Here is a 15,000-nt window from a genome sequence, read left to right on the forward strand (position 1 = left end):
CTTCATTTCTGCCTTTAGAGAGAGCCCCAATCAATAGCAGGATTCTGCATACAAAAAAGTACCCAATCATTTGACTCAGTCAACTATGCTATATGTATATGATTCTATATATACTTCACATTTTAAAAAATTAGAGATAATGAACCTGAATTCTTTTATCATAATTCTTTGTCCCATAATAAGTAAGTTTAGGCTTTCTGGTTGGTAATAGCTTTTAGCCTCCCTATTGCACTATCCACCAAGACCAATCTTACCCAATACAATTCCTTATAGGGCTTTTCATGTTTCCTGCCATTAGGTACATAGCAATAGTGATGAAGAAGAGAGAAACTGGGCCACTGAACCTAAGTGTCTCTGCCCATTATCCCAACCCATTTCTGGATGGAAGCACAGAAGTAAGTATTCCTCAAGAAAAAAATATTCTGGTCCCTGGGAGTCCCTAAAGTGAGACAGCCAAGGGGACAAATCCCCTTGAAATCTATTTTCAGTCTCACTTGATAAGTTAACACTTGGGAAACCAGAGGAAACTTGCATATTTTGGAATCATGCCTGATATTTTCTGGTATCATGACTCAAAGCTTAGACCTCTTTTTTGAAGCTATAGAATTGAGGATCTGCTTGCTCTCCTCTCTCACAACTCCTTTATCTTCAACAAACACCTTGGGCTGAGTGTCTTCAGAATAATGAAAGCTATCTCAATACAGGCATGAGAATTGAATAGGACATACATTTCTTATAGGTGGTGATAGCAGACATAAGCAGTAGGAACTGAGATTATCTTTGTCAAGTTTATTCAAACTGTCTTTGATAGAGATGTCTGTCTATCTTTAATCCAATCCCTTCTCTCTATTGTTCCCTATGAAATATGTCTTTCCTACCCAGTTGTCCCCATCTCCTTCTAATAGCCCAGGCTGAAATGCCCCGATATTCCCATTCTAGCCACCAAAGAAGCAGGTGTCTGCTTTCCCAATTCTTTCCCCAGTGTAGGCAGACAGGTGCTCTCCAAGCCATACTATATAGCTGAAAGGACCCTCAATTCAACCCAACCATGCTGCTATCTAGAGCATACTAAAAAATCATCATCAGAATCCATTTGAAAATAGTTGACCAATGATGGGGAATCTACTGTCTCCTAAGGCTTACTCCACTTGCAAATCATTCCAATATAGAAGGTCTTTCTTTAAATTAAGCCAAAAATTGCCTCCATACAACTTCTGTTCACTGGTCTATATTCTACTCTCTGAAAATAAATCAACTCTCTCTTTTATATAACTTTCTAAACTTTTTCCCCCCTGAGACAAATGGGGTTAAGTGACTTGCCCAGGGTCACATAACTAGGAAGTGTTAAGTGTCTGAGGTCATTTGAATTCATGTCCTGGTACTCTATCCACTGGACTACTTAGCTGCCCCTAACTTGTTGTTTGATGTTTTTGCGGGGACAGGGGTGGGGATGGGGGTGGAGTTGCTGTAATTATCACCAAGTCAGACCTTGCTTTTTCATCTTACATTCCCAGGGTGAGTTTTTTGAACCCAAGTTCAGGATTTAAATTTGTCCATATGAAAAGTTCATTTTGACTCTATAAGTGACATAAGTCTTAGTTCTTGGTAAACTCTCAATTCTTTCTTCTTTGATTTACTTTCCTTTGTCTCCTACCTCTGAGTTCTATCTTTTTTTTATCTAGGATTCTGAATCCCTTCATTCTTGTTTCTCCAATTTCTTGATTTTACCCAAAGAATTCTTTCTAGTCATCATTAACATTTATATAGAAGATTTGCACCAGAGAAATCCAAACTCATATGCACTAAGAAATATTTTCTACTATGCAACCCACTTTTTTTTGCAAACCCCTATACTATAGAGGAAGTGTGTGAAAGTAGGGTAACCTTAGTTGTAACAGTTAGTCCAAAACAGCAAATTATCCTCACCTTACTTCTGTTACTTTGAGATAGATAAATAAGAAGAAAGGAAGGAATAAATGAATGAAAGAAGAAATGAAGGAAGGAAGGAAAGAACTGCTAGTTTCCCAGAGGAATATGCTTAAAGTGAAAGGTGCCCATTCATTGAACTTTTTTACTTTGAACTTTACTTCTTTTTTACTTTGTTTATTTAGAAAAAGCAAGAAGGAAAGAAGGAAGGAAGGAAGGAAGGAAGGAAGGAAGGAAGGAAGGAAGGAAGGAAGGAAGGAAGGAAGGGAGGGAGGGAGGAAGGAAGGAAGGAAGGAAAGAAGGAAGGGAGGAAGGGAGGAAGGGAGGAAGGGAAGGGAGGGGAAGGGAGGGGAAGGGAGGGAAGGGAGGGAGGGAGGCTATCAATTATTAATATAAATCATAGATCCATTCAGATATATCTCTTCATATCTATGTAAAGATAGATGATAGATAGATATGTATTGACCTGTATTTTAATTAATGTAGGCAAATCCTATAATGGAAGCTGCCTCCATGGAGATCTGCTCTGTAATTTTAAGTCATAGAAAATTGCCTGAGGGTACTGAGAAAGTCAGTGTGGTGTCCTTGGTCACTCATTACTCGTCAGAGTAAGGGCTTGAACTTCATCTTTCTGATTGGCAAGCCTAGCTTTCCATACACTACCCTCAGTCTGTCTCTCTGGAATTCATTATTGGATATTTGGGGCAACTTGTGTGTAAATAAACAAAGTAGTTGCTAATGGCAATTAGAGATAAATGCTAAGAGTTGCTGCAGAGTGGGTAAACTAGACTGAAGAGAGCCAAGGGATTCATTCAGATAGGAGGCTGAGAATAGCAATGGAAGGAAAAGAAAGAACTGAGGAAGCTTGATCAAAGCTAGGGACTAAAAAGAGATCTATAGCCTAAAGAGTCAAAATGAAATTGTCAGATGGACAAATGTTAACACTTAGCTTAAATCCAAAAAAAAAAAAAAAAGTCACCCAACAAATACAGAATGAAAAAAGACCCAATTTGCAGTCCTTCCAATGGGAGGAGTACTAAGGGGTACTTGTAGATTGCCAAATAGATATGAATCAACAGTTTGGCTTGTCAACTCCAAAAGTTAAGGTGACCTTAAACTGAATTAACAAAGTCCAAACTGAAAGAAGCATATTCTACCCTAGAGAGATCACATCTAGAGTTTCATGTCCATTTTGGTATGCCTGTATTTTGAAAAGAGCATTGACAAACTGGAATATATCAAGATTTTGCCCACAAAGCCATCATATAAAATATTACTGAGAGACAGCTTGGAATAATATATAGACGGCCAGTTTTGAAATCGAGTCTTACCTCTGTTAAATATTGATTGTATAATCCAAGGCAATTTATACTCTCAGTATCCCAGGCAACTTACTAAGACTGCAGAGTAGTTAACAGAAAAGATCTCTATGGAGGAAATTCCCCCACATAGATGAAATCATAGGTTTGATTTTAATTTTCTTTTAGAAATTTTGAAGAGAAATAGAAATATTTGGGAAATTATTTGGAATGTCTGACATCATTGTAATTCTTCAACATTCCTTTACTTACTTTGTGGAATAAAGAAAGAGGATGTTATGTGTGGAGCCAAGGTCTATGATAGTCTCCATTCTCCTACTGGACAATTAAATTCATTTTCATGGGCCTGTAAAATCAAGGGGGCTTGATTAAGTAAGGTTTCTTCTAGCTATTATCCTCTATGAATCTCTGATACCCTGTATTAACAAGGAAAATAATTTTGAATTGACTATATATCCTAAAGTGTTCAACTGCTCTTTCCCCACCAGGTGTCAGACTTGCAATAATAAATGCTAAAATAGAATTTTCTTGAGCTACCAGATGTAAGAGTTATGAGCTGTTGTGAGGAGTGACAAAGAGTCTCTCTGGATCCCTTGTGCAGAACTGAGAATATCAGTCAAATCTATAGGAAGTGTTCATCTATTCCCCGACCATTCTCTTAAGATACAGAAAGTTAGGAAGAGAAATTGGGAAGATCATACCCAGAAAAGGAATCATGAATGGATATCCACAGAGGAAGTTATGTTTCAGTTAGAACATGTGGAAATATAATTGAAAAGTCTTGAAATGAAATAGTTAAGTTCCAAAAGGAGCAACAAAAATTCATGATGAAACATTTTCCCATTGGAGATCTTGGAAAAATGGGAGGGAATGTGGATCATTTGATAGGGCACTGGACTTGGATTCAAAAAGACATCCCACCTTAAACACTTGCTGCTTTGTGATCCTGAACAAATCATTTGCTTTTTCTGAGCCTCAATTTCTGTAGAATCTGTAGAATGAAGCCTCTGAAGTCTCTTTTTTATCTAAATGTGTGATCCTGTGTTAATAAAATTCCTCCCAGGACAAAACAACTTTACTGAAGTCAGAAGATCCCATTTCTGGTGTTGGTTCTATTATTAAGTGCCTGTGTGGACTTTGCAAGTAGAATCCCATCTCTTGAGTTTCAGCTTCCTTCTCTACAATAAGAGACTCAGGAGGTATAATTTATAAGAACTCTTACAATTCAAACATTCTATGCATGAACCTGTGATTCCCCTGGTATATAGTTCTACTTTAAGGAAAGGGGAGAGATAAGATGATGACTCCTTAACCTTAACCAGACCTTCTTACACTCCAGTCTTTGGTACAACCAATGCCTTTTTTTCAGAAGCAGTAAGTTTTCTTCTCCTCCTTTTATCCCCTCAACCTTTGAGGCTAAAGGGATAGTAGGAAAGCAAATAATTCTAAGGACAGCTCTGTACTTCTAGGATTAAAGACCCTATTAAAAATATGCAACAGTATTATTCATTCTGTTCCACCAAAGGCACAGATAAGTAAAGCAGGGTCTCTAATCAATGAAAAACAATCCCACCTCTGCCTCCCCCAGCCTGCAATTATCTCCCCTGGATTCATGATGTCAGAGCACAGCTGTGCACATACTTCTAGCTATATGGCATGTCTATGTGGGGGAAGAGTGAGGGGAGGTTCTGACAATTACTAACGAGATCATCTCATCCATTCCAATTGCTCCAAGTTCAGATGACTCATCTGATACCTTCTTTTCCTGAAAGTAGAGGGCCTTCTTCCATCCCTTCCCTTCTCTGAGAAAGACCCCTTTCAAACACCTCATTAGTAGAGTGTCTATCACATAGAAAATGATTAATAAATGCTTACTGTTTGCCTATTCTTTAATTTCTTCATATTTCATTTCCCTTTTACTTGAAGCAGTGTCTATTCTTTGGACAGTTCCCACCTTCAGGAGAACCAGGACAGGGCCAGACTTTGTCTAATATTGAAGGCCTCAAAGCCCCAAAAAACTCAAATGGCAAAGAGACCCCAGAGATCTTCAGTTCAACCCACATTTAAATATTAATCCTAACATTATCCCCAACAAATGGTCATCTAGCTTCCACAAGAAGACTTCTAGTAATAAGAAATGCATTATCTGATAAGTTTATTTCATTTTGGAAAGGTATAGTTATTGGGATGGTTTTTTGATAACCAAATTTATTTTATTTAAAGAAACAGAATAAGAAAAAAGAAAATCAGAAAAAGGATACAAACCAAAAGAGAACATTGTTATGTGTCCAGCAGAACATTAGGGAGGATTCAAAATATATAATAACAAGTTTCAAGAAATTTCAAGAAAGTATATATATTAGTAGAAGAAATTATATTCATGAGTGTCCGTTTTTTCTTTACTTCTTTGTAAATTGTTCTTTGGGAAGTTTTTATTTCAAGTAGACATTTATCTTTCTGAATTTTCCACTAATCACACTATCAGTTCTGCCTACTAGGGCCAAGCAAAATAAGTCTAATCCCTCTTTGTTATGACAGCCCTTGAGACACTTCAAGAAATCAAGTTTGAGATTCATTCAATCCCTAAAGTCAACTTTTGATATTCTATGCTAGGAGAGGAGAATCAGAGCATGCTAGCCATTCCCCAAGAGTGGATGTTCTAAAATTATTTCTATATACTCCTGAGAAATATCATGGTAACTATTACTAGATACTTGTAGATATATTTTGACTGGGATTAAGACTGCTTTTCTAAACATGAACTGAAGATCAGCACATCTTGGAGAGAAAAGGAAAGCCATCCCAAGATTATACTTTTGCCCTAGAGGAGTCACAGCTGGAGAATCATGGGGTAAAAGAGGTTGACCACCTCAGCTCTCTATATGGACCTCTGCTTTTTTTCTATTAAGTTCATAGGATTGGAAAAAGTGATCTGTAAGATTCCATCCAGTTTGGCCTGTATAGTATACTCTTGGGACTTTTTGTTTCTGGGTCTGTATTCTCCTATCTTCCAGCATTGTCTGTATCATGACCGTTCTGCTTATGTTGTATCACTATACGCTCTCTCCATGGTATACAATGGTGATACTTCTCACCCAACACCTGACATTGAGCTAGGGTAAGTTTACCAGGCTCTATCCATCCTTAGCAATAATGATACCTTACAATGTACATTAAGGAAAAAAATTACATTCACACATATTACTCAAATGGGATTGTATACATAAAGTGTTTTGCAAATCTTAAAGCTTCTTTATTATTATTCCTCCATTAGACACTCATAACAATCCTCCGAGAGAAAGATTATTAATCCCATTGTACAGTTGAGAAAACTCAGGGTCAAATCTTAGATTGCATCAGACCAGGCAAAGCCTACCTCTCTACTCTGTCCCAGGTAGACCACATCTAGAATACACCTTTGAATTAGGATCAATTACCATATTTTATATCATTATACCTTCAAATGGTACATACTTGAATACATGAAACCAGTTCTCAGAATTCATTATTTGTACTCACTGGAACTTGGATGTATTATATTCCATTCCTGGTGCCACGTTTTAGGAAAGGCATTCTGAAGCTGGAACATATCCAGAGGGTAGCAGCCAGGAAAGGGAAGGGCTTAAGTTCATTCCATATGAGGACAGGTTGAAGGAAACTTGTTTAGTTTGGAGAAGAAAAGACACAGGGTAGGAAAGGTTGGGCACATGATAAATGGCATCATGTGTCCCAAGGACTTTCCTAGGAAAGCAAGGTGAGTTTTTTTTCTGCTTTTCCCCAGCAGGTAAAAATAGGAGCAATAGACACAGATTTAAGATTTCTATAGAAAAAACTTCCTCATAATCATAGCTCTTCAAAAGTGGACTGTATTTACTTAGGTGATTGTTGATTACTCTACACTTGATGTATTGAAACAAAGGCCATTTTTCAGGAATGTTAAAGAGGAGATATCTCTTTTCAGATAGGCTTGGAAAAGATGTCCCTTTATAATTCTGTAATTCTGCCATCTTCTAGAGATTAGCTCACTCATCCAGGACAGAGAATTAGAAAATGATGGAACAAGGATCACTCCATGCTGTCAGGTCATTTCTCTAATCTGTAAAATGAAGAAACTGGACAAAGTGATCCTTAAGGTCTATGACCTGAATGTCACTCTTCTAAATCCAAACCCAGCAGTATTTCTACTATGCAATATAGGCCTGTGGAAGGGACAAAAGCAGACTGGTCTATATTAGGGTCAAACTCATGACCTTTATCTCTCCAAGTCAGTATCTAGCTAGATCAGATACATGGCTTAGCCTTCCTTCTTGGCAGACTCTTTTGGCTGACCATGGTTTGCATCCTTGTTAAAGAGCTACATCCATGTACAGACATTAGCTTTAAGAGGGAAAGATCTCTGACGTTGGGGAAATTTTCTATGTAAATACTGAGGTGAGAAAAGAAGGCTGAATAGGAAAATAATAGAAAAGATTTTTGAAGTGGGACATTACTGATTAGGAAAATCAAAAGCTGTTGAAGTCTAAAGTAGCTTAGATGAGTCAGATACAGAGGATTCCTACTCCTGTGTAACCTTGAAGAATATTAATAATAAATGTTATGTATTATATCATATCATAAAGCCTCAGTACCCCCATCTGTAAAATGAGATTTGTTTTTCAGGCTCTAATATTCTGGCTTTTTGTACTTCTTTGATCCTATTATCAGAAGAGAATTCTTATGGGAGATATCTAAGTTTTCCCTACCCTACCTCTTCTCAAAATTAATCCCAGTTGCCTATGATCTCTTATTTTTCTCCACTACAGGCTTTCTCCTTCACACCAACAGTACCCACTCTGATAGCAGTGGCTTTGTAGAGGAGCAACCCCCTCCACTTGACCATCTTTCAAATGAAAAGGTTCTCCAAGGGATCTAGTCCCTAGATCCAGGAACTTTCAGGACACCTGATATGAACATGACAGAGCCCCGGGGTAGGCAGAAGGTATCTAGACAGAGGTTCGTTTCCCAGATCACACTCTTCGTCTAAGATAAAAGGAAAAGATGGAATGACTGATGAAAGTTGTACCTGGGGAGCAACATAATCAAACCCTAAATTTCCAGACTGAAGGAATCAATAGGATAGGAGGAGAGAGACTGATGGAGTCTTACAGTTTCAGCCATCAACTAGTATACATCTGTAAAGAAATTATGCCAGAGGAAGAGGACCAATTCCTGAAGGCATCTTCCTGACACAAGTTCCATTTGATTCTACTCATGCTGAAATTCAAACAGCATCCCCTTCTGTCATAATTCTGTGGACACTTCAGGAATAGAAATGAACCCAGGAAGGGAATTAACCCTTGAAGCTTTATCCCAAACCTCTGACACCCATGATAACTGACACAGTCATGCCTGGGAGAACATGGAAGAAGGTATTGTTCAACGATGAAGTTGTTACTGACATGATGACAAAAATCCATCAAACCTTTCCATGGTCTTTGTGCTTAGACCTCAAAGAGCCAGGCACACAAGGCTCCCCAGGCATAAAAAGAATTTTTTTACATCTAAAAAGGATCATATATGCAATGTGTATATATATACATATGTGAACATATAGGCATGTGTGTAAATATAGTACACATATACATATATCAGTGTGTAAATATCCATGTGTATATGTATCTATATATACATATTCATATATGGAGAGAGGAAGAGACAGACACAGATACAAAGAGAGACAGAAACACAGAGAGAGAAATAGAAACAGAGACAGAACAGAGAAACAGACACACAAAGAGAGAAAAAGAAGCAGAGAGAGGGGAGAGAGACAGAAAGAGAAAGAGACAGAGAGAGACAGAGAGAAATAGAGAGGCAGAGACAAAGAAACAGAGACAGAAACACAGAAAATCACACAACAGAGACAGAAACACCCAGAGACAGAGACAGAAACAGAAACAGAGAGACAGAAACAGAAATAGAGACAGAGAGAAAAAGAAACAGAGAGACATAAAGAAAAAGAGAAACAGAAAAAGAGACAAAAAGAGACACACAGAGAGAAATAGAGAGACAGAGACAAAGAAACAGAGACAGAAACACAGAGGGAAAGACACAACAGAGATAGAAACACCCAGAGACAGAGACAGAAACAGAGAGACAGAAACAGAAATAGAGATAGAGAAAAAAGAAACAGAGAGATATAAAGAAAAAGAGAAACAGAAAAAGAGACAAAAAGAGACACACAGAGAGAAATAGAGAGATAGAGACAGAAACACAGAGAGAAAGACAACAGAGACAGAAACACACAGAGACAGAGACAGAAACAGAAAGAAACAGAGAGACAGAAACAGAAATAGAGATAGAGAAAAAAAGAAACAGAGAGACATAAAGAAAAAGAGAAACAGAGAAAGCGGAAGAAAAAGACACACACAGAGAAATAGAGAGACAGAGACAAAGAAACAGAGACAGAGAAACAGAGAGAAACACACAACAGACAGAGACAGAATTAGAGAGACAGAAAGAAACAAAGGCAGAAACAGAAATAGAGGTAGAGAGAAAAAGAGACAGAAACAGAGACAGACACACACAAAGATAGAAACAGAGAGAGAAGAGAGAGAGAGAGACATAGAAACACAGACAGATGACAGAGACAGAGAGAGAAAAAGACAGAGAAACAGAGACACAAACACACACAGAGAAACAGAGAGATAAAGACAGAGACAATCAGAGAGCGTGTACTTATAATCAGGAAGACTCATTTTCCCGAGTTCAAATCCAACCTGATACCTACTAAGTATGTGACCCTGAATAAATTGCTTAACCTTGTTTGCCTCAATTTTTTAATCTGGAAAATGAGCTTGAAAAGGAAATAGCAAACAATTCCAATGTCTTTGTGAGGAAATGGGATCATGAAGAGCCAGACATGACAACTCAAGAACTATATATGCGTGTATGTGTATATATAAATATATCTATGCATGTGTATGAAAAACCACAGAGATCAGCAATCTAACCAAGAGAATTTTAAACAGAAAAAGGAAGGAGGAAGGGGTGGAGGAGGTGAACAGGAAAGAGGGACTTTTCCTCTACAAATAAAACAGAAATAATATAAGCCTGGAGCTGATCTACTATAAGAGAGGAGGCTTCACATAGTTTTTGTTTAATTTCTTTCTTCTCTCTCATTCTAAAGGAATTGTCTCTAATTATAGTATTTTACAAATGGTAACCCAGAAGCCCTCCTTCAGTCTGTTGGCTGCAATTGGCCACAGAAGGGGAGGGGGGAATGCCCTCTTCAGAGCTACTGTCAACATCTGCTGCTCACCACTTCCAGGCTGCCTTAGTGTCATAACAGTTTCTCAGTTTGGTTCTCCTTCCTCCCCTTTCCCCCACATGAGATGCCCCATCATCTCCTGGATGAGTCCTGCCTTTTGTGGCTCCACAATCACAAAAACCCAAAGGCACAGGGTGAAGTGGAATTTTTCAATGAAATCAGGTGCTCTAAGTGATTGTTTTCTCTTTGTTCTAATCCAAAGTACAAAGGAATCCCAGCATATAATGGAGACTATAGAAATACTATTCTCTAGTTTTCCTCCTAGTGAGAAGGCTGAAAGGCTAAGAGTTGCCCCAGTCATTGTTTGACAGATCATCTATATTAAACCTTAATATTCAGCCCCTCTCTGCCACTCTGCCACTCTAGATCATATGTCTGATTAAGAAAAGGTGACCTTCTTCTAGGTGATTCCTACCTTCTGGTCCTTATAAAATAAAAAGGAATTTTCTGAAAGCAAAAAAAAAAAAAAAAACTTAAAAGACTCTGATGTATTTTCTAGAGAATTAACTGAAATGTCTTACCTCTAAAGAGAAAATGTTCTTTATAATAGAACCCTTATGTGGGCCATGATCATTGTCATCCCATTTGTGAAGTGCTGTCATCTAGAAAAACAAGGAATGGGCTTATTTCATGTCTCTCCAGAGCACAGAGGGTGGAAGTTACAGGAGAGGAAATTTCAGCTCAACATAAAACGCTCTATAATCATCAGAGCTGTCAGAAAATGGAAGAGACTCAGAGGGTAATGTCAAATGAAAGTAGCTGAACAAAGCCTCTGACTCGATTGCCAGCTGTTAAGGGCATGGCAGCAGAGATTTGGGCATTAGGTCAGAGGATGAACTAGGTAACCTTTAAGACATCTTCCAACTTTGGGATTTAATAGGCCCATGATAATAGGACAATATAAAGTCTTTGAGGTGAAAGATTGTTTTATTTTATTTTTGCTTTTATATTTCCAATGTCTAGCACAGTAAAGAAATCATAAATGCTTGTTTGTCTTTTTGTTGGTCCTCCTCATCAACAAATGTTTATTAAATTCCTGTCATCTGTAAAGCATTGATTCTATAGATGACATTATCTCTGCCTTCAAGGAGTTTGCAGCCAAACTAATGATTCAAGAGAGAGAGAGAGAGAGAAATAGAGAGAGAGAGAAACAGAGAGAGAGAGAGACACAGAGAGAGAGACAGAGAGGGACATACAGAGAAACAGAGACAGAGAGACAAAGACAGAGAGGGATTTGTTATAGGCAGGGAAGGCTTCCTGGAGGAGATGAGCTTTAAATTTTCAAAACTGAAGAACCAATTAGGGTACCACAGCCAGAGAAGGATGGGAAGAAATCTTGAGACTTGATAAGAGTTTTTGCTAAATGAGAGGGACAATGGCAGTAATTCTTCTCTTAAATTAAGAAAAATTCTTACTTGTCTGGGTTGAATATGTTCATGCTTAGAAACCACGTGACTTCTCTTAGCTTCTTTCCTAGGCTAAGATGATATTTCAATGACTCCCTGAAGAGCGATATTACTTGTCCCTCACACCTTTATATACACACAAATAAACAAGGCAATAGATTGAGCAATGCTCCCCCTTCTCCTCCAATCTCCACTAAATGATGAAGGGTTCTGAGAGATTTCCTTTCTTTTCTTCTTTTCTTTCTTTCTTTCTCTCTCTTTTCTCTTTCTTTCTTTCTCTTTCTTTTTCTTTCTTTCTTTTTCTTTTTTTCCATCCTACAAAAAGCACCCAATTCACTAGTAGAGACTATTCATACTCCCAAGTGTTGGAGGAAAGACGACAGTAGTAGAGTCGTACAAAGGACCAGCCAGATGAGACCATAACTGGGGAATGCCTCTACAATAGTAGATGATGGGAGTTATTCTCAGACCTTTTCAGGTGTGAATAGCATCCAGACCTTGAGTTAATTGCCACTACAAAAATCCTCCTTCGGTGCCACATTGTAATATAGAGGTAACCTTGGGATTTAAAAAGCTACAATACTAAAGTATAAGCTTTGGTAGTTCCTGTTCTGAAGATGAATTAGTTATTAATAGCATGCACTTATATATTTCTTACCATTTTACATAAATGATTTCATTTGTTTACCATAACAAAAAGTACAGCTATTATTATTCCCATTTTAAAAATGAGAAAACTGATATTTATCATTATCATTAATAGCATGACTTTTGATATATTTCTTTACATTCTACACAATGACCTCATTTGCTTCTTGTAACATATAGTGCAGCAATTATCATAATTCCTGTCTTAAAAGTGAAGAAACCAAGGTTTGAAAAGATTAGGAAGCTTGCTCGGTCCCATGGCTAACATAGTGTGAACACAGGTAAACTCTGCCCCTTATTTTTCTGAGAACACAAACCAAACTAAATAAGCAGGAGGAAGCAGAGGTAGAGACAAAAGAGAAAACTACCCACTCCCCCAGCCCACCCGCCAGATGTGGCCTGGGGTAATCAGAAGCAGCTAGGCAAGGGCTTACACCCAAAGGATGGTTTTTTTTGTTGTGTTTTTTTTTTTTGTTTTGGTTTTGTTTTGTTTTGTTTTTTAACCAGGCTGAGATAGATGCATTCCTGCCTAGAGACAAGATAGACAAGATAGACAAGATGACCTCTTCTGGTTTGTTCCCCAGGCTGGGGAGGATGAAATTGCAATGACTCCCTGAGGCGAAATGTAGGTCATCTAGCAATTCCTGGCTCCTACAACCCCCTTTCCTTCACTCTCCACCCCCCTCCTCGAAATAGAGATGAATCTCAGAGAAAAATTAATTCGAATTAGAATCATTTGCTGCAGGGACCGTGATGTTCATGGTTCTATTCTTAGCTCAGAAACAAAGGCTTCCCTCTCTTTCTATTCTCCCCCTCCTCCTTCCTTTCCTCCTCCTCTCCTTCTCCTCTCGCCCCACCCCAAGGTTTCCCTATCCTCTTTCTCTCTCTTCTCTTCTCCCTTTCCCTTCACTCTCCCAAAGTTCCCCCCTCCTCCCTCTCTCCCTCCCCTTTTGCTCCTCCAATTTTCCTTCCCTGTCTCTTCTTTTCCCTTTTTTCCTCCCCATATATTCTCCCAAGGCTTCTCTCCCTCCTTGTACATATAGAAAGTGCAATATTCTTTTTCTTCCTTCCTTCCTTTCTTCCTCCTTCTCTCTCTCTCTCTCTCTCTCTCTCTCTCTCTCTCTCTCTCTCTCTCTCTCTCTCTCTCTCTCTCTCTCTCTCTCTCTCTCTCTCTTTCTCTCTCTTTCTCTCTCTTTCTCTCTCTTTCTTTTTCTTTCCATCCTACAAGTAACAACTGGTTCACCAATAAAAACCATCCATACTCCCAAGTGCTGAAGGAAGGAGGTCAGTGGTATAGTTATGCAAATTGAATTGCCCCAAAACCCAAGCTGAATTGAGGAGTTGGAAAGAAGGCTCTAGATGGATGTGTGTGGGGATCTCCTGGCAGCATCTCTGGCAGCATGGGAATGATGCGGGAAAGATTCCAATCTTTGATTCCCAACCCCCCCTAGTTAATGTAAATTACCCTTTGACTCACAAATCCTGGTCCCTTTGAATTCCAATAGAAGATCCGGACCTGTCCCAGCCCCACCCCGATCTGAGCCAGCTTTGGGGCTACACCCCAAAGCCCTTGGAGCTAAGTCTCCAACTTAAAAGGGCCATGCTGGGAACCCCTCTTTGCAGAGATTCCAAACATGCTAGCCATGTGAGGATCCTCTGTGCACTGGACCCTCTATCCAGTGCCCTTATCTATACCTTCACCTAACTCCTACTTCTAAACTCAATATTAAACCTCTTTTGTCAATCTAGCTCTCTGGGCCAATAAATGCTTTTATTGGGAATTCTGCGCCGCTACTAGACCTCATATACCACCGTATCTTTGCGCCAAATCCAAGGGGGTTGCAGGGGAGTTCTGCTTGACTCCCTGTACCCCAAACCTGCCACTAGGCCTTAACTAAACCCTAATTTCATTTAGGTACCCCAAATCTAGACCTCAACATTTGGTCTACACCTCAACAGGAAGCCTCTCCAGACATGCTTGAGATTGACAGATTAGACCCAAGGCAATGAGTTTAGCTAATGGGAGACCCAGTAATTCAAAGGTGATTTAGAGCAATCATATCTCTCTCCATAGAGAGATGTTTAATTGGTGGGTAGTATTTTTAAAAATTAATTTCATGATTTAGTAAGCACACCCAAGTGATATATTTCTTTCTGCTAAAGTCAAGTGTTAGACTAAACTGAATTTAGAACCAAATCTTTCAAATAGGAAATAGCAAAAATTTTCAAAAACATTGAAATATATTAAATCACATTGCTCTCATGAACACATTATTCACATTAATGCAATTATCACTAATTATGAATAGTAATAGTTGAGTGAGAACAAGATATTCATAAGTAAGACCGGGATAGGACCTGGATCTATGAGCTCTCAGATAAGAAAATTCCCTTA

The 15,000-nt window shown here is 38.6% G+C and overlaps 1 protein-coding gene across 2 annotated transcripts in view; it reads left to right on the top strand.

Moving 5' to 3' along the window:
- Positions 1-8,901, top strand: part of TESPA1 (thymocyte expressed, positive selection associated 1) — a 46,048-nt gene extending 37,147 nt beyond the window's left edge. Inside the window, exons 10-11 of one of the 2 annotated variants that reach the window (XM_023504299.2) lie at positions 299-395; positions 8,048-8,901. In XM_023504299.2, coding sequence (XP_023360067.1) covers positions 299-395; positions 8,048-8,157 — 207 coding nt within the window. In that variant the 3' untranslated portion in view covers positions 8,158-8,901. The remainder of the gene's footprint in view (positions 1-298; positions 396-8,047) is intronic. The other variant, XM_031937705.1, reaches the window with a different exon arrangement.
- Positions 8,902-15,000: the final 6,099 nt, after the last annotated feature.

The sequence above is a fragment of the Sarcophilus harrisii genome, chromosome 5 (genome assembly GCF_902635505.1).
Source record: "Sarcophilus harrisii chromosome 5, mSarHar1.11, whole genome shotgun sequence".
In the NCBI taxonomy this organism is placed as follows: Eukaryota; Metazoa; Chordata; class Mammalia; order Dasyuromorphia; family Dasyuridae; genus Sarcophilus; species Sarcophilus harrisii.